Source organism: Gorilla gorilla, chromosome 18 (assembly GCF_029281585.2).
Source record: "Gorilla gorilla gorilla isolate KB3781 chromosome 18, NHGRI_mGorGor1-v2.1_pri, whole genome shotgun sequence".
Lineage (NCBI taxonomy): Eukaryota > Metazoa > Chordata > Mammalia > Primates > Hominidae > Gorilla > Gorilla gorilla.
Genome location: NC_073242.2, coordinates 87,388,159 through 87,413,168, shown reverse-complemented (window position 1 = coordinate 87,413,168; position 25,010 = coordinate 87,388,159). Strand labels below are relative to the sequence as shown.

General features: G+C 43.7%; 1 protein-coding gene and 1 long non-coding RNA gene across 6 annotated transcripts in view; one reads left to right on the top strand and one right to left on the bottom strand.

Annotated features, from left to right (window-relative positions):
• The window catches only part of CFAP263 (cilia and flagella associated protein 263), a 32,670-nt gene that overhangs the window by 6,518 nt on the left and 1,142 nt on the right, over positions 1–25,010 (bottom strand). Inside the window, exons 1-7 of one of the 4 annotated variants that reach the window (XM_004057729.5) lie at positions 23,445–23,635; positions 20,680–20,806; positions 19,379–19,540; positions 15,316–15,471; positions 13,933–14,013; positions 11,329–11,484; positions 6,185–6,292 (exon numbers count right to left, since the gene is read on the bottom strand). In XM_004057729.5, the coding sequence (XP_004057777.2) occupies positions 6,185–6,292; positions 11,329–11,484; positions 13,933–14,013; positions 15,316–15,471; positions 19,379–19,540; positions 20,680–20,806; positions 23,445–23,545 (891 nt within the window). In that variant the 5' untranslated portion in view covers positions 23,546–23,635. Of the gene's footprint in view, positions 1–6,184; positions 6,293–11,328; positions 11,485–13,932; positions 14,014–15,315; positions 15,472–19,378; positions 19,541–20,679; positions 20,807–23,096; positions 23,383–23,444; positions 23,636–25,010 lie in introns of those variants that run through there. The other 3 variants (XM_019012285.4, XM_019012284.4, XM_055364418.2) reach the window with 3 other exon arrangements.
• LOC115931068 (uncharacterized) overlaps positions 24,139–25,010 on the top strand; it is a 33,605-nt gene continuing 32,733 nt past the window's right edge. The window contains exon 1 of one of the 2 annotated variants that reach the window (XR_008672328.2): positions 24,139–24,465. This is a non-coding gene — a long non-coding RNA (uncharacterized lncRNA). The remainder of the gene's footprint in view (positions 24,466–25,010) is intronic. The other variant, XR_004067636.3, reaches the window with a different exon arrangement.

Below are 25,010 nucleotides of genomic sequence, written 5' to 3'. Positions count from 1 at the left end.
GAGATAGGCAAAGAAATAAGAAACCATGATCCACCCAGGGAAGGCAAAATAAACTGCCTTTGAGGGACAGCAGATGGTGGACTTAGCAGATGAAGTCTTCAAAGGAGCTATTCAAAGAACCAAAGGAAACCATGTTTAAAGAATTAAAGTAATAATAATAATGTCTCATCAAGTAAAGAAAATCAACAAAGAGGTAGAAATTCATTTTTTAAAACACAGAAAATCTGGAATCTTTTCAATATGATGACTAAAATGAAAAAATCACCACAGGAGATTGACAGCAGATTTAAGCCAGTAGAATAAAGCATCAGTAAACTTGTAGATTGATAGAGATTATGTAGATTGAGGAGCAGAGAGAAAAAAGAACCAAGAAAAATTAACAGTCTCGGAGAAATGTGGAACACCACTAAGTGTACCAACATACAGGTAATGGGAGTAACAGAGAGAAAAGAAAGAGAAAGGAGTAGAAAAAATTATTCAGATATAATGGCTGAAAATTTCACTAACTTGTTGAAAAACAGTAAGCTACACATACAAAGGGCTCAACAAACTCCAAACAGAAGAAATGCAAATAAATCCACACCCAGACTCATCATATTCAAAATGTTAAATGGCAAAGCAAAGAGAAAATATTGAAAAGAGCAAGAGAAAACAATTCATTACATACAAGGGAAGCCCAACAAGATTAACAGCTGATTTCTTATCAGAAACAATGAAGGCCAGAAGGCAATGGGCTGAAAGAAAAAAAACCTGCCACTCAAGAATATTATATCCTCAAAATGATCTTTCAAAATGAAAGCAAGCAATCAACACACTCAGATCTTGGTTTCCAATGTCATTCTCAAATAAAAGACACCAAGCCTCCTTGGAGAAATGGTGGATTCTAGGACTGAGGCAGAAAATATCTAAGATGAGCCTAGAGCATCTTCTGGTGCCAGAAAGGAAGTGCTCAAAAAAAAAAAAAAAAAAAGCCATTAAGATGAAGAGAGTCAAAGGGACACCAAATTCAACTGAAAGAGCTCCCAATGGCCAACCTGGAAAAATCTGAGCAACAAAATAAATAATGTAATACAGTCATATGCCACAGAAAACATTTCGGTCAACAATGAACCACTTATGAAGATGGTCCCATAAGATTATAATGCCGTATCTTTACTGTACCTTTTCTATGTTTAGATATGTTTGGATACACAAATACTTAGCATTGTATTATAATTTCCTACAGCATTCAGTACAATAACATGCTTTTGTATGTAGCCTAGGTGTGTAGTAGGCTACACCATCTAGGTATACCATCATAGGGTACACTCTATAATGTTCACACAATGATGACATTGCCTAACAATGCATTTCTCAGAATGTATCCCCATCATTAAACAATGCATGGCTTATGATATTATAAGCCAACATACAAAACAAATATCTGGCCGGGTGCGGTGGCTCACGCTTGTAATCCCAGCACTTTGGGAGGCTGAGGTGGGCGGATCACGAGGTCAGGAGATCGAGACCATCCTGGCTAACGTGGTGAAACCCCGTCTCTACTAAAAATACAAAAAAATTAGCCGGGCGTGGTGGCGGGTGCCTGCAGTCCCAGCTACTTGGAGAGGATGAGGCAGGAGAATGGTGTGAACCCAGGAGGTGGAGGTTGCAGTGAGCCGAGATCACGCCACTGCACTCCAGCCTGGGCGACAGAGTGAGACTCTGTCTCAAAAAAAAAAAAAAAAAAAAAATCTATGAGTGGAAACTGATATAAATAAATGATGTTAAAAATAAATAAATGGAGGAGAATAGATAAATCTCCTATACAGAAGAATTCCAAATAAATTATGTGGAGCATAAATCCCCACTCCTTAACTATGGGCTGTACATAGTGACTTCCTTCCGAAGAGTACAGTATGGAAAGGAGGGAGAGTAACTTCACAGTGAAGAAATCTATAACATACTATCCATCTAGGTGATCAAGGTTCACATCAATGATGAGTCATGTTGACAGTAGACTCCCTTGATATGATGTGATGTGAATGGCACTTTATGTCTGTGGTCTTCCTCCTCAAAACACATAAACCCCAATGTAATTATGAGAAAAATATCAAACAAATCCCAGTGGAGGAACATTCTACAAAAACCTGACAAGTACTCCTCAAAACTGTCAAGGTCATCAACATCAAGGAAATTCTGAGAAACTGTCTCAGCCAAGAGGAGCTTAAGGAGACATAGCAGTAAATGTAATGTGGATATCCTGGGTGGGATCCTGGAACAGTTAAAGGACGTCAGGTAAGAACTAAGGAAATGTGACAAAAACACAGACTTTGGTTAATAATACTGTATCAATACTGGTTCATTAATTGTAATAAACACATTGTACTGATGTAAGAGGTTAAAATAAGGGAAACTGGGTATGAGGTATATGTTGGTTCGCTGTACTATCTTCACAATTTTCTTGTAAATCTAAAATTTCTAAAATAAAAAGTTTATTTTTGAAAAATAAAGGAAAAATAAAGACATTCCCAGATTAACAAAAACCTACAGAAGTCATTGCTGGCAGACCTGCCTTACAAGAAATACTACAGGAAGTTCTTCAAGCTGAAAACAAGTGATACCAGACAGGAATATGAAATCAACATTAAAAAAGTAGTGCAAATAAAATTAACTGTATAATAGGTCATTATAAAAGACAGTATAATTGCATATTTCTTCACTTAACTGATTTAAAAATCAAATGTATAAAAATACATATATAATTGTATTTGGGGAACTATAACATATAAACATGGAGTGCATTTGACAGTAATAGCACAAAGGAGGCAGGCTGAAACAAAGCTGTATTTGCATAAGAAATGCCAGATAGTAACTCAAATTCACAGGAAGAAATGTAAATAAAAAGGTTAATACGACAAACTCTGTGAACATATTTCATCTCCTTTCTTCTTTCAGCTTTTGAACTCCTCGCTCACACTATTTAAAAAATTAACTCAAAATCGATTATAAAACCTAAACATAAGAGCTAAAATTATAAAACTCTTAAAAGAAGACAGAGGAGTAAATCTTCATGATATTGGGTAAGGCAATGGTTTCTTATATATGACACCAAAAGCACAAGCTCAAAAGAAAAAAAATGGATAAACTGGACTTGTATCAAAATTAAAAACATTTGTGTTGCAGACAAAACTATCAAGAAAGTGAAAGAAAATCCACAGAATGGGAGAAAATATTTGTGAATCTTATACAGATGATCCTTGACTTACAATGGGTCAACTTAAGTTTTTTTTTTTTACTTTAAGATAGTACAAAAACAATACACATTCAGCAGAAACCATACTTCGAGTACCGATATAACCCTTCTGTTTTTCACTTTCAGTACAGTGTTCGATAAATTACATGGGACATTCAACATCCTATTATAAAACAGATTTTGTGTTCGATGATTTTTCCCAGTTGTAGGCTAATGTAAGTGTTCTGAGCATATTTAAGATAGGCTAGGCTAAGCTATAATGTTGAGTAGGTCAGGTACGTTAAATGCATTTTTAACTTATGATATTTTCAACTTACAATGGGTAAGTTAAAAAGATAAATAACCCAATTATAAACTAAGCAAAGGACTTGACTAGACATTTCTCAAAGAAAGATAGACAAGTGGCTGAAATAAGCACATGAAAAGATGCTCCATGTCATTAGGGAAATTCAAATAAAAACCACAACAAGCTATCACTTCATAGCAAGTAGGATGGGCATCTTTTTAAAAAACTGACAATAACAAAGATGTACAAAAACTGGAACCCTCTCATACATTGTGGGAATACAAAATGGGGCAGCCACTTTCAAAAACAGATTTGTAGTTTTTCTAGGTGTCAGACATAGAATTACCATGTATAACCCACAATTCCACTTTTAGGTGTATGTCCAAGAGAAAAGAAAACACGTCAAGAGAAAAGAAAACATGTATCCACAGAAAAACTTGTACCAGAATGTTCATATCAGGATGACTCATGATAATCCCTAAGTGGAAACCCAAATGTCCACCAACTGATGAATGGATAAATAAAATGTGGTCTATCCACACAATGAAATGTTATTCAGCCATAAAAATAAACAAATGACACATGATATAAGTGAACCTTGAAATGTTATTCCAAGTGAAAAAAGCCACTCATAAAAGACCACCTATTGTATAATCTCTTTTAAATGAAATGTCCAGAATAGGCAAATCCACAGAGGCAGAAAGTAGATTAGTGGCCGCTGAGAGCTGGAGGGTGGGAGTGGAGTGTGGGGAATGGAGAAGGATCTTTTCTTTTCTTTCCTTCCTTCCTTTCTTTCCTTTCTCTCCTCCCTTCCTTTCTTTCCTTTCTTTCCTCTTTCCTTGCTTTCTTTCTTTCTTTCTTTTCTTTCTTCTTTCTTCTTATAAATAAATGTATTTAAGTAGTTTTTTTGTTTTGTTTTGAGACAGAGTCTCCCTCTGTCACTGAGGCTGGAGTGCAGTGGCACGATCTTGGCTCACTGCAACCTCCACCTCCTAGGCTCAAGCAATTCTCCTCCCTCAGCCTCCCGAGTAGATGGGACTACAGGTGCCCACCACCATGCCTGGCTAATTTTTGTATTTTTAGTAGGGCGAGGTTTCACCATGTTGGCCAGGCTGGTCTTGAACTCCTGACCTCAAATGATGTGCCCACCTCAGCCTCCCAAAGTGCTAGGATTACAGCGTGAGCCACTGCACCTGTCCTGTGGGGAAGGATTTCTAATGGCTGCAGGGTTTTTTTCTGGGGTGATGAAAATGTTCTAAAATTATTGTGTTGATGGTTACACAACTCTGTGAATATATTATAATCCACTGAACTGTACACTTTAAATGGGTGATTATATGGTATATAAATTAAATCCCAATAAAGCTATTTTCAAAACGTTAACAAGAAAACTAAAATATACTAAGCAGTGAATGTCAGGCTTTAAAAAAAATCAATTTTAAGTTTTACTTGTAATCTAATAACTATCAACACAAGGAAAAAATAAATAAGGACCACAGCAATTCTGCATTAAGAGAGTTCACAGGTTTTTGCTTTAACTTTGCTACTTGCCACTCTGTACTGAAATTGGGCGTTTTTTTCAGAAGGTATTGGTTGTCCATGGAGAAAATGATGTGCATGTTATGACAAAACTTAGATGTGAATAATCCTGTGGCTTTGGGGCTATTGTAGGCAAATTTGGGGCAGCAAAAGACAATGACACTAATAATCATACAAACAGTTTTAGAGGTTGACAAAGCATCATTATATGTGGTCCTCTCTAGCCACTACAACAAGGGCAGTAGATCTGTTTCACAGATGTGGAAACAGTCCTGTCTATTTAAAAGCTTGTTCAAGACCAGAAATTGGCAGCACCAAACCTGATGCCAGGCCTTCTGATCACGAGTCCAGCACTCTTTCTCCTGTGCCCTCCCCAAAAAGTTCTCTTTGCATCACATCCTATGTGCATTTAAGTTAGGGAAATTCAGCTATCAATGCTCAGCAAAGTAATGAGAGAGGTAAATTGCAATTTACACAGGCAAGGAGCTCAGATGACTCCATTCACCTCTTCACACAGTGACCAGAGGCCTTGGAGTGAGCCCAGGACAGAGGTCACAGGTCTGCTGTCCTTCAGCTGGTCTCTGCTACAGGCTACTCAGGATGTAAGTGTACAGCCTGGGTATCGGCGAGATGTCATATGGTTATGACCTTTCTCTCTCTCTCTCTCTCTTCCTCTCTCTCTTTCTTCTCTCTCTCTTTCTCTCTCTCTTTCCTCTCTCTGTCTCTCCTTTACATCAAACATTCTATTTTGGCATATGCACTTTTTTTCCTATCAGGTACATTACTACATGCATTAAACATTTTTCCCGGAGTTGTAGACACGAAACATCGAATATTGTACTTTATGGGTCACTTAAGGAATTCCCAAATGTTATTTGGACTATACGAAATTTTTGTTTTCTGAGCTGACTCTAGAACCCAACCCAGCAGTAAAATGCGACACACCTGGACTGTAGGTCTCCAGGTGCCACTTTGTGGTTTGATGGCCCAGAGCTATTTTGATTTTTATGGTCTAGGCTTTTCTAGATAAACCAGCAAGGTGGCTTAGATGTTGGTGGACCTTGACTCAAGCCCTTATAAACACAAGGAGACAAACATCAGAAATACCACATTTTGCCCTCTCCTACCTCCTCTACTTGTAGTGTTTCTTTTTCAATTTTTTCAAGTAGCTCTTTTCTCAGCAAGATCTCCTTGTCCAGATTGAGGTATATTTCCATTGCCTTGTGAAGCTTGCTCTGAAATATAACAACACAGCAAGTCTTGAGCTAAGATGACCTCTCAGAACCTCAGGAAGGGGAGACATCTCTTTGTTAACGAACAGAAAAGCAGGACCATCCAGAAAGTCCAAATTGCCTTTCTCATGGTTGCCCAGATTTTCCAAATCCTGATGTCTGAGAACTGGTGGGGGAGGAGAGGACCTTGGAGTCTCGTCCTCAGCTGGAGAGGCAAAGAAGTCAGGCACACGGGGACCTAAATCCTGCCCTACTACTCACTAAGGAGATCTTTGGGGAGGTCCCAGAACCTCTCTAAACTTGGGTCCAGTCACCATGTAGGGTTGTGGAGAGGCTTACAGGAGACAGCCTGGTAGAGTGCTGAACACAGTGCCTGGCACATGGAGAACATACGACAAACAGCTGCCATGACTATCTCATGTGGATGGAGAGTGGGGAATACTCCTCATGAGGTGGGTGCTACTGCTATCTCCATTTATAGGTGAGAGAACTGACCTTTAGGGAGGTAAAACCATTTCCCCAAGGTCACAGAGACCAGGGGGAGCCGGGAATTGAGCCCATACAGTGAGATTCCACAGCCCACAGGCTCCACCACCGTCTCATCGCCTAACGAGGCCGGACCTGCTAGTTTTAGAGTAGTCCTGCGGGAGCACAGCCTTGCAGGTTCCCACTGCATCATCTGCCCTTCACCGGCTCCTGCAGGCCCTACCCCTGCTTCTTAGATTGGCCCCCTTTTGACCACTCTCTTTCAGTGGGGAAGAGTCATCCAGAGGAGCTGGGATGTGCTTTGCTGGGCAGAGGAGTGGGCCAAGGGAAAGACGCAGTGATTTGGGGAGCTTGCTCAACAAACCCTGAAAACCCACCCACCAGGCACCAGTCCCTGCACCAAGCACTGGCCAGCGAAGCAAACTAGGCTCTGCCACCAGAAGGCTGGCTCACAGCCCAGACAGTAGGGGAGAGGCAGTAAAATAATTTCAAGAAGAAATGTAAGACTGCAATTGTGCCAAGCTGTGAGAATGCCAGGACAGTGGTTGGAGAAGGTTTTCCTGAAAAAAAAAAAAAGTATATATATATATATATATATATATATATATATATATAATATATATATATATATATATTATATATATATATGCTGGAAAGAGAGCTGAAAGATTGAATCAGTATGTCTAGGTGAAGAGAGAAGAGAACATTCCAAGCTAAGGAAAGAACTGAGGAGAGGAGGATCTAATAGGAGCTGGGAGAGTGGGTAGAGAGCAGCAGGGCCACAGTCAAAGTGAAGGCAGAAGGAGGGGGCAAGGGCATTGCCCCGGGGTGTCAAAACAGACGAGCCTAGAACCACCTGCCTGGGGGAACTTCTGGCACCCAGGGGCCATTCTCTTCCCCACTCCTATTTTCAGACCTCACTTCTTTAAGGCTCATTTCCTGTTCCATGTCCTGCATGAAAGTTGCTCTGCTAAGGAAAGTAAAAGTGAATGAGACCACACTGATGGGGTCAGATGTGGGGCCGGGGAGATGGGGCAGGACTTTGCCGCAAGTCCAGCAATTCAGGTGGGAGGAAGGAGAGTGGAGGGAAGACAAGCGGTCACCAACTTAGAGCGGCAGGGCAGGAAGGAATGGAGGTACAAGAGCAGCAGCGAGGCCATCACTGGCTCTGCCGGGGCAGGTATCCACGAAGGCTGATGAGAGCGAAATTGGTGACGCTGAGTCAAGATGTGGGTCCCTTGAGGAGGCCACTTCTGTAAAGGACTGCATTCACTTCCTATCGCTACATAACAAATTACCACAGCCTTTTGTGGCTTAGAGCCACACCCATTTATTATCTCACAGCTTCCATAGGCCGGAAGTCTGCGCACAGTGTGGCTGGACTCTCCCCCATGGTCACATCTGGCTGAAATCAAGGTGTCCGCCACGGCTATGGTTCTTGTCAAGAGCTCAGGGTCCTCTTCCAAGCTCACTTATTGTTGGCAGAAGGCACTTCCTTGAAGCTGTAGGACCAAGGCCCTTGTCTTCTTTTGGGCTGTCAGCAGGAGGTCGCTCTCAGCTCCCAGAGGCCCCTCTTGAATCCCTTCCATGTGGCCCCTCTGTCTTCTAGCCCACAATGGAGAAGACCTCCTCCAGCCATCTCTCCTCATGCTTCACACCTATGACTTCCTCTTCCAGAGAAACTCCGTTCTTTCAAAGGACTCGTGTGATTAGATCAGGCCCAAGTGGGTGATCTCCCTGTCTTTAGATCAACTGTGCCGTACAGTATAACCGAATCATAGAACAGAACAGAACTTAACCAAATCCATCAGATTTACAGTCCTGGCCAGAGATTATACAGGGTGTAGACACCAAGGGCCAGGGATTCTTGGGGACATCTTAGAATTCTACCTACAAGGCCCCAGATCACTAGTTTACAGGCAGTCTGGAGTGACTCATCGCAGCTATAGTCACATGCTTACATTTTACCAGACTCCACCAGGCAGGGCTTGAGGGCATAAAGTCAAAGGAAAAGCTGCCACCTTGACTCAGGCTCACACATGAAACTCACAGAAGAGAAGAGCCCATTTCTGCCTGGTGCTGTCTAAATGCTGTACCCTTAGCACTCAGCCCGGTGCCTACCCTTGTGGAGGTATTGGTACTTTTGGTATAGAGGAAAATTATTCTGCATGTCTTTAACAAGGTTTCACACTTCAGTGTTTGATATTTATTTCTTTATTTTCATTTTCTGATTGCTGGGAGAATGAATGTTTCATATTTATATCAAAGTGGCCCCTCCTATCACCCTCCCACCCCTACCAAATACACACCTGTTCTGCAAGCAGTTCATTCAACAATATTGGCTAAGCACTTGCTTTAGCCAGGCACTGTCCTTGATGCTGGGGACACAACACTTACTAGACAGAGCACCATCCTGGTGACACAAAACTTGCCTCCAAGAGGTGAAGAATCTTGCCCAGATGAAGCACCTCCCGCAGCAGAGCCCCCATTCAAGCACAGGCAAGGTCTGACTCCACAACTCAGTTGTTCTGCCTCCATTTCCCCCAGGAATGGCTCTCACTCTGCCCACTGTGGCCTGCGCTGCTGATCTCGGATACTGCAAGCAATCTGCACTGTGTGTTTAGACCCATCCTAAAGAGATCAGGCCCTGCCACCTGGCAGTTTGATTTTAAAAATCAGTAGCTCCATTTCCAAAACCCTTGGCTTTTCCCCCACAAGACCAGGCAGGCCCTGTGCTGCTTAACTGATTCCACAGGATAAGATCGAGGTCCAATGTGATCAAGTACAACCTGCTCTCCAGGCAGTGAGGGCCTGGAAGTCACAGGAACTGGCTTCCTCTATAAATAACAGTGATCAGATAAGCTAAAAACTGATGAGAGAAGCTAAAAGTAGAGGATCTGTTGGATGTTTATGACACACAAATTTCAGAATGCCAGCACATTGTTTTCTACATACTTTATGCTGGAAAAGGCAGTTGAGTGGGATACACACTGAGTTAGGTGGGATGCATACTGGACTGGGAGTCCCAGCTCTGTCAGTAACTTGTTGCTTGAATTTGGCCAATACTCTGCATCTTTTTTTTTTTTTTTTTTTTTTTTTTTTTTTTTTTTTAGACAGAATCTTGTTCTGTTGCCCAGGCTGGAGTGCAATGGCATGATCTCAGCTCACTGCAACCTCTGCCCCCAGGGGTTCAAGCAATCCTTATGCCTCAGCCTCCCAAGTAGCTGAGATTACAGGTGTGCACCACCACGCCCAGATAATTTTTTGTATTTTTAGTAGAGACAGTGTTTTGCCATGTTGGCCAGGCTGGTCTTGAACTCCTGGCCTCAGGTGATGTGCCTGCCTAGGCCTCCCAAAGTGCTGGGATTGCAGGTGTGAGCCACTGCACCCTGTCTACTTTGCATCTTTGACCCCCGGTTTTTTCATTTGTAAAAGGAAAATGTTGAACAAACATAAACCTAGTCTAAAGACATTCATATTCACATTTTTAAACTGTGTGGGCCAAACAAAGCCCACCTGCGAGCTACCTAAGCCCACAGCCACCATTGCCACCTGGGCACTATGCGAGGGGTCGGCAAAACTTTTCTGTAAAGGACCAGATAGTAAATATTTTAGGTTTTGCAAGCCCAGAAGCAAAATTGTGGATATTGTGTACTTATATTAACAAGAGAAAAAAATCCTACCAATATTTTATTGATTCAATTCAAAATATAATAACTGAGTACAATACTGTAGAATATAGGTTTACTAATGAAAGAAATGGAATTTCTGGGGGAAGAAACCAATTTTGCTTCATTTGGTTTCAAGTTAGTGTTTTCTATAATCAAATTGGTTATAAAGGTTTTTCTGTAATATCATTCTTAGCTCACAGGGCAGTGGGTGGGGACACACTGGCCTGCAGTTGCTGAATACTGCATTAGATGGTCTCTAGCAGGGTGACCAGATAGCCTAGTCTGCTGGGGCCAGGCCCTTTGTGTGCCTATAGTCTCTGCTTAATTATTAATAGTGCCTCTTTTCCCTCCCAAAAGGGTTCTGTTTGGATGATAAATTATTTAGTAGTTTTCTGATTTATAGCTAAGACTGCTTTCTTTTGCAAGGTTTTAAGCAGGAAAGTGCTTATAATGTGCTCAAATTAAACAGGGCTCTAAATGTGGTTAGTTCTCAAAACTTGCCATGCATAAAAATCACTTGGGGAATTAGTAACAGCAATAAAAAACAAAATAAATAAGAGGCATGGCCCTCACCTCCTAATTCAATTAGTCAGGGTGAGACTAGGCATCTATCTATCTATCTATCTATCTATCTATCTATCTATCTATCTATCTATCTACCTATCATCTATCTATATGTTTGTTTGTTTTTTAAAGAAAAACTCTGGTTCTCATGCACAGCCAGGGTTGTGGGAGCATTCAGGGAATTTTAGGACACATGGCTTGACAGCGAGGGGGCACCTAAGCGCTGTGTGAAACTGGAATGCACAAGAACCTCCCTGTGGCCAGAAAGGTGAGTGTGGAAAGCCTTGGGGGAGCCCTGGGTATCAGGGATGGCCTTACTTTGTAGGCATTGAGAACCTGCAGAGTGTTTCCAGATGACAGCTTTAGCTGGGTCAGTTCTTGATTCCTTGCTTCAATTGTCTCAAGAAATTGAGCGTTCTCTATCTTCAACTGCTGAAAATCAACATCGTGAAGGGCCTCACTCACCTCTTCCTTCTACAGCTCAGAAAGATGAAAGAAAAGATGATACGTCAGTTGTGATTCTGAATGTATGGCTCACATCTTGCAACTCTTGACAAGACTTTGGAGGTCAGTCATCATTCAGTCATTCAACAAACACATATTGGGCATTTGTTTGGTCCCAGGCATGGTGTTAGGCACTGGGTATAGAGATTTAAGTAAATACAATGTTCCCTGGCCCCAGGCAGTGCATATGAGGGTTTACCAACAAGCCATTGACTCAACAGTGTGGTGCAGTGCGATGTGTTGTTCGGGGGGCATGTGGGGGAGTGGGGGCAGAGGGCACACAGAAGTCCCTAAGCCAGGCCAGGGGAGGAAGAAAGACCGAGTCACGCACAGAAGGCATCCCACAGTGGGTGTTGCCTAAACAGGGCCATGAAGGAAGAGTAAGAATCAGGCCATTTAAAAGTTGTTTTTAACATGAAAAACCCAGGACAAGCAGCCCACAGATTTCCCCCTCCTTTGATCATCTGATATTTCTGCACTGCAGTGCATGAGTGTATAAGGTTCCCTCCCTGACCTGGCCCACCTTACCAGCCCTGCCAGGTCTATGCCATTTTATATCTGTGGTAGACAACAGCCCAACTTGGGAACTGCTGTTCCTCACTCCCATGCCTCACTCATGCTGTCTGTGCTATCTCCTGGGATTCATCTTCTTCCTCTTCCCAAAACAACACAACTTCCTTAAGCCCCAGTACAACCATTCCCCCAGCTCCAATGCTCCCAACCTGTTTTCCACACCAGAGGGTGATCCCTCTCTCTGCTGAGCCCCTGGAAGCTTTAGCTCTGTGGTCCTTGGTATGTAGCTTCTGTATACAATTACACATATACACCTTTTCTCGTGACACTGCTGCCCACTAGTCTATGAGCTCACAAGGGCAGGGCCCGTGTCTGTATTATCTCTGTGTAGCAGCGGCATTAAGGTTAAAGATCATCCATCTACTCCCCATCTCCAGGTTAAAGCCCCTCTTCCTGATGCCCATGCTTGCATGAACCTCCAAGTACCAGGAACTGATGATCTGCAGACAGTTCCACTGGGACCACTCACGGCAGAAATTTTTCTTGCACTGAACTCAAATCTCCTTCCTTGACACCTCCATCCACAGCCCCAGCTCTGCTCTCCCTTCCTGCTGCAGCCCTGAGCACTTGGAGACAGTGGCTGTGGCCCTCCTGGACCCTCTCTCCTCGGGCACATCAGTCACAGGCTCTTGGATATGGTTTCTATTCCTGACATCTGGCTTGCTCTCCGATGTGAACTCTAGTTTACCAATTCTTTCAAGGGTGGGGCTCACCTTGTGACATGACAATCCAGGTAGGGGCCGCTCAGACAGAGTAGAGAAAGGCTACCCCTTCCTTGGTCTGGGCTCTGTGTTTCTATGAACGCAGCCTAGGCCATAGCATCACCACCACCTGAGCTGACTTTATCAGGTACTCTACAGCTAAGCCATCCTGTACCTGAACAGATATTTTGGGGGATCAAAAGTGCAGGGTGTTACACTTGTCCTTCATCGCTTCATGCTGTTAAATCTGTCCCAGCTTGCTGAGGTCTTTCTGGATCCTGAGTCACTCAAGCAATAGTCCCCCAACATGTTAATTCTCCTGCCCAGTTTTGTGTCCTTGTCAGTAGCCCCCTTTGACGAGCATGCCACCAGTGCCCAAATTCAAGTTAATAATAAAAATATTGAGCTAGGAAAGGATGGAACCATGTTTGCCTTACTGCCTTTCATCAGGAGCCATTAGGGTCAGCTGACGGTGATGCTAGACACACCAAAGCACATATAACTGTGCCACCAGGCCATATTCCCAGAAAGGGCCAACAAGTATGTCTTGAGGGTCTTTTAAATTCACGCCAACTCTGTCTACAGAAAACCTCTGATTTGCCTGCACAGTCATCGTATGAGTTTCCTATTGCTGCTGTAACAAATCACCACAAACCTCGTGGTTTTAATGCAAATTTATTATCTTACAGTTCTGGAGGTCAGGAGTCTGAAATGGGTTGGGAGGCTCAAATCAGGATCTCAGCAGGGCTGCATTTCTTCCTAAGGCTCTAGGGGAGACTCTGTTTCCTTGTCATTTCCAGCTTCTAGAGGCTGTCTGCAGTCCTTGACTCCTGGCCCCTTCTCCCTATCATGAAAGCTCATCACTCTGATCTCTGCTTCTGTTATCATAGCTTCTCCCACCCTCCTGCTTCCCACTGATAAGGAGGGAGATTATATAGGGCCCACCCAGGTAATTCAAGACCATCTCCCCATCTCAAGATCCTAAATTAATCACATCTGCAAAATCCTTTTTGCCATGTAAGTTAATGTATTCACAGATTCCAGGGTTTAGGATATGGATATTTTGGGGTGGGGGTGGGAACCTTATTCAGCCTACCACAGTAACCTTAAAAAGAAAGAGAGAGAGAGAAAAAGGACCACATACCTGCCTCAATTGTAAAAGCATTTTTTTCCTCTGAACTTTGAGAGAAACATTTTTCAAACGTAATTTCTCCTTCATATTATCCTAAAACATAGAGGCATATTTTAATGCATTTAATCCATTTCTCTCCTTTTTCCCATTGGTTTGAAAAGTGGATGGTTCTGGGGCTGCAAACCAAACCTTGAGCCCTAACATTCTGTCACTTATTTTAGGTCCTTTTACTTCTACTCAAGCTGGGGCTGGTGTGACATTTCATGACCAAGAAGCAGAGGACACTGGTTTTGCACCATGCAAATTTTATATTGCTTTCAAATTCAAGATTATTTGGGTGTATGCTACTGTAGGGGCCTTTCCTGACAAAATGATCTTACGATTTTTTGGTCTTGTATTCCCATGGTAGTTTACATAATTTTTATTACTCTTAACATATTAGGATTAGTAATAACCCTACCTTGTCTCCAGAATCTAAAGCTTGACGTGTTGTAAAAATCTCTGGAAATGAAGGTTACCCCCCAAATTCTCCTTTTTTCTCATAACAGCCCAAGGTCCATCTCCTGATAACAAAGGATCTCAAAGAGCTTGAGATTCACCCTGTAATCCCAGCACTTTGGGAGGCCAAGGTGGGTGGACTGTTGGAGCCCAAGAGTTCAAGACCAGCCTGGGCAACACAGTGAGACCTCATCTCTGTAACATTTTTTTTAAAGGTTTTTTTAAAATTTTGAAAAAGAGATTTACCTGTCCTACTCCACAGTCACCTCTCTAGACAGGCTGGACCAGACCAGTCTCATACCTTTCTCAAGAAAATATATCAGATCTTGAAACAAATAACAAAACAAAAAACAGAGATCAATCTGAGGTACTGTTAATATACCTCCTGCCTGGCTGGTGTTAGCCTTGGTAAACACGCATTTATTTATTTATTTATTTTTTCTGAGATGGAGTCTTGCTCTGCTGCCCAGGCTGGAGTGCAGTGGCGTGATCTTGGCTCACCGCAACCTCCGCCTCCCAGGTTCAAGCGATTCTCCTGCCTCAGCCTCCCGAGCAGCTGGGATTACAGGCACAAACACCTCGCCCAGCTAATTTTTGTATTTTCAGTAGAGATGGGGTTTCACCATGTTGGCCAGGCTGGTCCTCCAGCTCAGATGATCCACCTGCCTCAGCCTCCCAAAGTGCTGGGATTACAGGCGTGAGCCACTGCACCTAGCCATAAACATACATTTTAAAACATGCATATACACATACACTTTTGGGGATGCAAAGAAAATCCGCATATGTGGGCAACATTTATGGTGGACCAAAGGGAGCCAGGCTGCTTCACATGGATGATTTCCATAACATCCCTGTAAGAATGTTTTTTCCCTTTCTAAGCTCTGTCTGCCAACTTACCCTCCGGCGGTTCATGTCCTCAATGTATTTCATCACTTTCTGAGTGGCCAAAATACTCCCTTTCTTCTTGGATATGGCTTTTAGAATATCTTTTTCAAACTCATGCACTGCTCTCGAAACTTCACTCCATCGAATTTCAGCCTCCTCAATGATCGCCTGGGGGAGTCAGCACAAACAGAGAAGAACGTTTCCAGCAAGCTTCAAGGATGTGTCCTCTAAGAAAACCTAAGTTCCCAGGCCTCTTTGTGTCCCAAAATATTATGTTTCTTCTTAGTCTTAGGAACATATCCTTAAGATACAAACTTGACTATATCAATGTTATTAATTAAAAGCATTCTTCAAAAAAATAGAATCCATAAAAAGAGAGCAAACAAAAACAGGTTTCAGGTATCTATCTTTTTTTTTTTTTTTTGAGACAGAGTCTCGCTCTATTGCCCAGGCTGGAGTGCAGTGATATAATCTCACCTCATTGCAACCTCCGCCTCCTGGGTTCAAGCAATTCTCCTGCCTCGGCCTCCTGAGTAGCTGGGACTACAGGCACCCGCCACCACGCCTGGCTAATTTGTGTATTTTTAGTATACAAGGGGTTTCACCAAGTTGGCCCAGCTGGTCTTGAACTCCTGACCTCGGGTGATCCGCCCACCTCGGCCTCCCAAAGTGCTGGGACTACAGGCATGAGCCACCGCGCCTGGCCAAGCTATCTATCTAAATATGTATTTCCATATTTGAAATTATTTATCCATTAAAAATATCTGGAAGGATATACATCAAAACATGAATGACAGTTACATCTAGAGAGATGGATTCATGGGGAAATAAAGAGGCACTCTTATTATATTTCTGTTATTTAAAAAAAAAAAAAAGACGTTATATTTCCAAGCCCGAGTATTGGGGGGAAAAATGGAAAAAAAAATAAAGAAGATATTATAAAGTCAGGTATGGTGCCTGTAGTCCCAGCTGCTCAGGAGGCTGAGGCAAGAGGATTGCTGGAGGCCAGAAGTTCGAGGCTGTAGTGTGCTACGATCGTGACCGCGAATAGCCACTGCACTCCAGCCTGAGCAACGCAGTGAGGCCCCATCTCTTAAAAATAAAAAAAAAGATGTTATAAAATGAAAATATGTATTGACGTAAAGAGACGTTGTTAAGTGAAAAATACAGTTTCAAAATAACATACTATTTTTTAGAAGAAATTCTTATATGCATAGAAAATTATCTAAACTGTAGGAGGTAAATGGAAAGTCAACAGAAATTACCTCTGAGTGGTAAATTGTGAATGTTTTCAAATGTTCTTTTAGCTTAACTGTATTTTTCAACATTCTACAACATAGATTGCCTTGAAATAAGAACACACACACACATACATATTACTATAAAAAATAAAATGGAATGGTATCTGTAGCCAGACTGCAAATCATCCTAGTTCAGACTTTTTTTCTGAACACCAAGAGGCAAAAGCATTTTCACTGGCCGGCCTCAGGCTCCAGCCCCATCATCTCCACATGGCAGAACATCAATCCACCTGAAACGCTACTTTCAACACATTGCTCTCCTACTCAAGTATCCTCAGTGGGGTCCAGCTTTCTAAGACATCAAAGATAAACTCCTTGGCATGGCTGTCAAGAAATCATTGCCTTACTCAACCTGACTTCCTAAAGCAGCCTCCAAAGTAGCATCTTCTCTAATCACACCGGCCTCCTCAATGTCATGAGCTCACCATGCTTGTGCCCACCTCCACTGCCTTGCCCATGTCATTCTCCTTACCTGGGGTGCCCTTCTTTCCCTGTGCTTTAAACAGATGCCATCATTCTTCAAGATCATGCCAAGTCCCTTTTAAGCCCTACCTCCTCAACAAATTCTTTTTGACCACTCTAGCCCATACTGATCTCTGATCTCTGCACTTGATGCTCACATTGCACAACCTAGCGGGTCAGGATAATGCTACCACATCCCAAGCTCCTTTAACTTGCTAGAATTCAACAATGCATGTTTGCAAAGAGAGAGAGAAGGGGTGGGAGAGCAGGATCAGTTGATGTGATACAGACGGTTGCATCAATGGGAGACATGAGTCTACTGACTGGTCCCTCTTGAGACGAGCGTGATTCTGCGAATGCCCACATTTAGAAACAGAAAAATAGAAAACTTTAGAAATAGAACAGAAGTATCTACTTTTCATACAACATGGCTCTCAAATGCAAGCCAACAACGTCATCCTGTGGGCAACCGAATTAACAGTGATGTTTCTTCTCTGGAGGAAACTGACTGTATTGGACTCACTAAGAGACACTACTATATTGTTCTGTAACAGGGCATGAACCATGGGCACGGGTGCCATATAGAAATGCTGACCTAGGGGCCGGGCGCGATGGCTCACGCCTGTAATCCCAGCACTTTGGGAGGCTGAGGCGGGTGGATCATGAGGTCAGGAGATCGAGACCATCCTGGCTAACATGGTGAAACCCCGTCTCTACTAAAAATACAAAATAAATTAGCTAGGTGTGGTGGCGGCAGGAGCCTGTAGTCCCAGCTACTCGGGAGGCTGAGGCAGGAGAATGGTGTGAACCTGGGAGGCGGAGCTGGGATCGCCCCACTGCACTCCAGCCTGGGCAACTGAGCAAGACTCCATCCCAAAAAAAAAAAAAAGAAAGAAATGCTCACCTAGGCACTTTTTACTCAATTCACTGACTGTGATGGTCAATATTAGGTGTCAACTTGACTGGATTCAGGGATGCCTAGATGGCTGGTAAAGTATTGTTTCTGGGTGTGACTGTGAGGGTGTTGCCAGAAGAGACTGATATTTGAGTCAGTGGACTGGGCGGGGGGAAGATCCACCCTCAGTGTGGGTGGGCACCATCCAATTGGCTGCCAGAGCAGCTAGAGCAAAGCAGGTAGAAGAAGGTGGACAAGCTTGTGTACTGAGTCTTCTGGCTCTCCCTCTTCTTCCCATGCCCGACAATTGCTTCTGCTCCTCCTGCCCTCGGACATCAGACTCCAGGTTCTTTGCCTTTAGACCCTCGGACTTGTACCAGCGGCTTCCTGGGGGCTCTAGGGCCTTCGGCCACGCACTGAAGGCTGCACCATTGGCTTCCCCGGTTTTGAAGCTTTCAGACTTGGACTGAGCCACTACCGGCTTCTCTCTTTTCCCAGCCTGCAGACAGCCGATCGATTGTGTGGGATTTGCCTTGTAATTACGTGAGCCAATTCTCCCTAATTAACTCCCTTTCATATATACATGTATGCTCTTGGTTCTGTCCCTCTCAAGAACCCTAATACACTGACTTAAACCTCAAACCCCTTGTATTATTAAGAAATTATTGTAGGCCCGGTGCAGTGGCTCTTGCCTGTAATCCCAGCACTTTGGGAGGCCGAGGCAGGCGGATCATGAGGTCAGGAGATCGAGACCATTGGCTAATACGGTGAAAACCTCGTCTCTACTAAAAATACAAAAAAAATTAGCCGGGTGTGGTGGCGGGCACCTGTAGTCCCAGCTACTAGGGAGGCTGAGGCAGGAGAATGGCGTGAACCTGGGAGGGGGAGCTTGCAGTGACCTGAGATCATGCCACTGCACTCCAGCCTGGGCAACAGAGCGAGACTCCATCCCAAAAAAAAAAAAAAAGAAATTACTGTAAAATTTTAAGAGCATTTAGGGTTATCATGGTTATATCTTCTAAAAGAATTCATATATTAAAGATATATACTGAAATATGCACAGAGATTCACTAGGATTCACTTCCTAGTAACCCAGCCAGATGAAGGGAAAGTTGATCAACCAAAAGAGGCCATATGTTGATGATCATTCCACCCAGGTGTTGAATACATAGGGGTTTGTTGTGCTAGCCTCTCTACATTCGTGTATTTTTGAAATTTCCCATTAAAAAAATGTTCAAAAATGTGTTGTCCCCACAAGCAGGTGGTAAGTTCCTTGAAGACAGGCCCTGGATTTGCTTCATCCTACTTGTGTTTCTTCCAAAGCCCCAACAATCACATGAACCCACTCTAGATACCTCTCAATGGGGTAGAGGTGGGGAGCCCGGGCAGGACAGGCTGCGCTGGGAGGAAGGTGTACCTCGTGATGCTGCAGGTCGCGTTCCGCATTTGCCCTCATGTGTCGTAAGTCATCCTTCATGTCCTCCACCTCCTTTTGTACCAGCTCAAGTTTTTGGTCGGCAGTCAGGCCTACCCCACGGTCCATACCTGTCCGGGATTTGGATCTACGCCTGCCACGAAACTGCAACCCAAGAGAAACAAAGCCATTGTCAAAGAGGAATTGGTAATGAACCAGCTCAAGATAGGCATCAGAATGATCCTCTGACCTGCTAGAAGTTCCCCAGAGTGACAGCCAGGGAGAACAAATTCATGGTAAAAGGATGCTGGATATTAGGCCTGAGCTGACATTTATTTCTCAAGTCATCCTAAGCCCCTGCACTAAATACTTCAAAGGCCTATGTTTGACAATGAAGTGAAAATAAATAAGGGTAAACGTCTTGAAGGTGGAAAGGCTGTGAACCTGCTATAGACTAGCATTCAAGTCAAAGACAGGGGAAAGCTCAGAGGTACTTCCTGAGCTGAACACAAGAAAGAAACTGCATCCGTGGGGGACTGTGTTCAGCAAAACAGACAAACAAACATATTGGACTTTCTATGCATTTAAGGCAAAGGTCAGAAGCGTGTGGTCCAGGGTACATATGGGTTTGCTTGGCCCTCAAAGGATAAGCCTGTACAGATAACCCCTTTGAGACAAGGGCCTGTGCTAGGCCCACTTTCCTCATTTAGGTGGCTGGCTGGGCCTTGTAAACAGTTGAGTCCCTCAATTTAAATGAATTTTTTTTTAAATTTTTTTGAGACAGAGTCTTGCTCTGTTGCCCAGGCTGGAGTGTAGCAGTGTGATCATAGCTCACTGCAGCCTCAAACTCCTGGGCTCAAGCAATCCTCCCACCTCAGCCTCCCAAGTAGCTAAAACTACAGGTGCATGTTACCACATCTGGCTAATGTAAGAATTTTCTTTTGTAAAGATGGGGTCTTGCAATATTGCCCAGGCAGGTCTCGAACTCCTGGTCTCATGTGATCCTCCCACCTTAGCCTCCCAAAGCACTGGGACAGGCCTAAGCCACTGTACCTAGCCAAAGGGAATTCTTTCAAGTAAACTAAGATATGCTGGGAGAGTCAATCCACTATTAACTGAACCCAGTTTCTTTCACAGTCACTTGAAAGAGAAACCCTAGAGGGCAAAGAAAAATCAAAAGTAAAACAGGGAGAAGGTCCCATGGTCAACTGGCCACAGAGGGCGCACCAAAGGCAGATAAACAAATACCACTTGCATTTAAGGTGACAAACAATAAAAGAATGATCTAGCTCTCCATTGTGTACCTGTGCATAATCTGCTGCTGATATTTTAATTTCTGATAATCGTGGAGGTCGCTGATCCCTGGGCTCCAGTTTAGCGTAATATTTCTCAAACATCTCAGTCTCAGTTTTGAGAGCAGAGTTTACATAGCTGCAAGACAGGGTACCTGAGTAAGTTCTAGTAATAAGAGTTTAAACCTCAAATAACTAGTGTTTAATAACTAGTAGACCTGAAAAACCTGTTAGCCTCTTGGTGCCTTAGTTTCCTCACCTATAAAATGGGTATAAGAATAGCACTTAACTTTTAGGGTCCCAATAAGGAAGACAAAGCCTCTGGCACAGTGCCTGACACATAGTAAGTGCTATATATTTGATATTTTTATTAATATGTTTAATAAGCCACAAAATTCAGAACACTAGTATTACATTGAAAATTCTCATAGGTTTCATCTTCAAGTATCATTGAACCCATGTGGGAGATTATTTCTGAATTACTATATATTATATAAATACATATATATATATATTTTATTTGTTTAAGAGACAGGGTCTTACTCTGTTGCATTCACTGTAACCTTGAACTCCTGGGATCAAGCAATCCTCCTGCCTCAGCCTCCCAAGTAGCTAGGACTGCAGGTGCACAATGCCATGCCTGGCTAATTTATAATTTTTTTTGTAGAGGTGGTATCTTGCTATGTTGTCAAGGCTGGTCGTGAACTCCTGGCCTAAAGTGATCCTCCCACCTTGGTTTCCCAAAGTGCTGAGATTACAGGCAATAATAGCCACTGTGCCCAACCTGAATTACTATATTCTTGAAGTTAAACACACCCACAATCTTCAGATGTTTCCTTTGGTTTATGTTTTTCAGTTATTTCCAGTACCCAATAGATGAAAAGTATCAACCGGAAGTTTATCATAAACTCTGGAAAACTTTGAACAGAGGAAGAGATAACATACCTAGTTTATCCTGTATATGCCAAGGTTATAACCTTTTTAACTTCTTAACTTCTCATATGTGTGTATGTGTGTGTGTGTTACACACACATATGTATGTATATGTATATGAGAGAGAACAACTTTGATGTTTTCATGTGTTATTAATCTATTAGGTTGGTACAAAAGTAATTGCAGTTTTTGCTATTACTTTTAATAATTCCTGTTTGGCTGAATTTTAAGACTAGTGGGGCCAGGTGTGGTGGCTCACACCTGTAATCCCAGCACTTTGGGAAGCCGAGGCAGGTGGATCACCTGAGGTCAGGAGTTCGAGACCAGCCTGATCAACACTGAAACCCCATCTCTACTAAAAGTACAAAAATTAGCTGGGTGTGGTGGCAGGTGCCTGTAATCCCAGCTATTCGGGGGTCTGAGGCAGGAGAATCACTTGAACCTGGGAGGCAGAGGTTGCAGTGAGCCGAGATCATGCCATTGTACTTCAGCCTGGGCGACAGAGCAAGTGAGATTCCGTATCAAAAACAAAACAAAACAAAACAAACTAGTGGAAAAGGCTGAATGGAAAACACAATCTATCAAAGTAGCTTGCTTTTTCAGCATATATCATGCTCCAGGTGTATGTAGTCTGTGGAGTAACACCTGAGTTTGAATCCCAGCACTACCACTGACTAACTGTGTGAACTTAGGGAAGTGACTTCACCTCTGTGTCTTTGTTTCCTTACCCACTTTCTAGGGTTGCAGTGTCATCATATAAGATCATATATGTAAATGCATGGTACATAGAAACACTCAAAAATGAGAGCTGTTAGTAATAATACCTCAGTTCTGACCTAAAGTATTTGTAGATGTATAGAAGTAACATCTATTCAGCTGCTAGAGCTAGGATATTCTGTGCAAGACCAGTAAGTTGTACAACTAATCTTAACTACATCATGGAATCTTTATATCCAATTTACTTGCTATAGTAGTAGATATAAAGCAGACTGCAAAATAAAATAAAATAAAATAAAATAAACGCAGACTATCGGGCCATTCTTTACTGTCCATCTCCATGCTTATATCCAGGTTCAGGCACACATTACCTCATACTAAAACCATCTCAATAGCTTGCTTTCTATTCTGCTGCCGTGTTAGTTTTATCATAGAATTTTTTTTTTTTTTTTTTTGAGACTTAGTTCCTCTCTGTTGCCCAGGCTGGGGTGCAGTGGCACAATCTCGGCTCACTGCAACCTCCGCCTCCCAAGTTCAAGTGATTCTCCTGCCTCAGCCTCCAGAGTAGATGGGATTACAGGCACGCGCCACCACGCCTGGCTAATTTTTGTATCTTTAGTAGATACGGGGTTTCACCATGTTGGCCAGGCTGGTCTCGAACTCCTGACCTCAAGTGATCCGTCCGCCTCGGCCTCCTAAAGTGCTGAGATTACAGGCGTGAGCCACCGTGCCCAGCCTTATCACAGAATCTTAGCATCAGAAAAGGGCTTAGAAGTCACCTGGTCCAAATTGCTGCTGTAGAATTGTGGATCGGCTAAGCACACCGTCTGGCATGAGAGAGACTCCTCCGGCTGAAACTCTCACTTCCCCAATTACCCTCTGGGCTTCTCACCACCGGCCCCATCCCCTCGCCCTACCACCCCGTTCTAGCTCCACCAACGGCTTGTTGGCTCAGTGGTGGTGGAGTAAAGAGTAAAGTCTCTTTACTCGCAGGAGTAAAGAGGCAAAGTCTCCCTAGTGCTCAGTGAGGGCTTGGATCTTCTCCATGCTGGTCCCCAAGTCCGAGGCCGCCCGGGGAGGAGGGCCCAGGAGGAAGAGGGGCGGCCCCCAGGCGCGGGCGGCGGTACCTGAGCTCCTCCACCAGCCCGCACAGCTGGATAACAGGCAGCTCCAGCTCCGACCCTTCATGGGAGTCGGAGAGGACGCTCTCGGACTCATCATCAGTCATCACTCTGCCGAAGCGGCCCCTGCCAATGCCGTGTGCCCAGGAGCTCCGGGTGCCGGCGGCCACGCGTCACTCCGGCTGCGACGCGGTGGCGCGTTGCCCGGGCGACCGGACGCGAGGAAAGGGGTGGGGCTTCCGGTGGCCCCTCCCTGCACTGCCCAGCCTGTCTCCGTGCGGACCCAGCCAAGTTGCTGGCTTTGAGCGCACACTTAAGCGGGTTCAGTTTCACTTCTTTAACAATAACTCTTAAATAATAATAGTAATAATAGCAGCTGCTGTTTCTCAGCCCTTACTGTGTCCTTGGCAGCGTGTTAAGCATAGTTTATGAAAACCTTCGCCACAACCTTGTAATGGTATCTATCAATCTCTCCATTCTCCCAATAAGGAAACTGGGGCCCAGAAAATTAACACGATTTATCATAGTGTCCTTCTTCCCCTGTCCTACTGGGAGGCCCCTGCTCTGTTCACCACCTGGTGCTTCCTACATGCTAACAGCAGCTCCTCTCAGATATTAACATCCTGCTCTGGAAGGAAAAAACGTGGCTGATAAAAATGGGTATACATTCAAGAGACATCCCTAAATAGTTACTGAATATCTACTGTGTCCTTAGTATCCTAGGGGGAATGTCTGGAAAAGACCATTCTGATCCTCAAGGAGCTTCCAATTAAATGAGTGAAACAGCCTCTAAACAAGCCGCTGGAACCTGGGGTGATGACAGCAACATCATGCGTCACACTGTGCATCGTAGTCATCTCCTTAAATCCTCAAAACAATCTGGTACAATTGGTATTATTGCCGTCATCTTACAGATCAGAAAACCAAGGAATGGAGTAGCTTAGGTTCCATTCCACTCAAGAATGGAATCAAGCTCCGGTGGAACCCAAAGTCCATGCTGTTGACTTCTACGCTGATGTGGGACATGGTAAGGATCAGGGAGACAACACGGGAGCTCTCTCTCTGCTCCCCATCGGGATGAAAGAGGACAGAGGGCAGGACGGGGAGACTTCTCCTAGGGAGGGTGAACTCTGGATGTGCTTAGAAAGCAAGCTGTGATGAAGTGCTTGGGGTGCGGGTCAGCCCCCTTCCCCTGCAAGGGGCATGCATTAGCATTGACAGGCACTCCCTGGATCTGAGGGAGGGTTTTTGTTTTGCTGCTCAGGGTGCACAAGGTTGGGGCCAGAATAGAATCACTGGAGATGACAGCAGAGAGCTGGAGCCCTACCACCTTCTCTCTGGTGGTAGGCCTCTTCAGGTTCTAGGGACAATGCAGACCACATTTAGCAATACTTAATATGTCCATATACAAGGTGACACAAATGGATGCTATCTCCAGGTGACATAAATAGATGCCAGCTCCAAGTGAACCCAGAGCAAGAATGGGCTCTGTAGCAATTCGAGGCTATGATGCAAACAGCCCTGCCAACTGGGCTGTGTGATACAACAGACTCTATGGCATTGGGGGTGTCA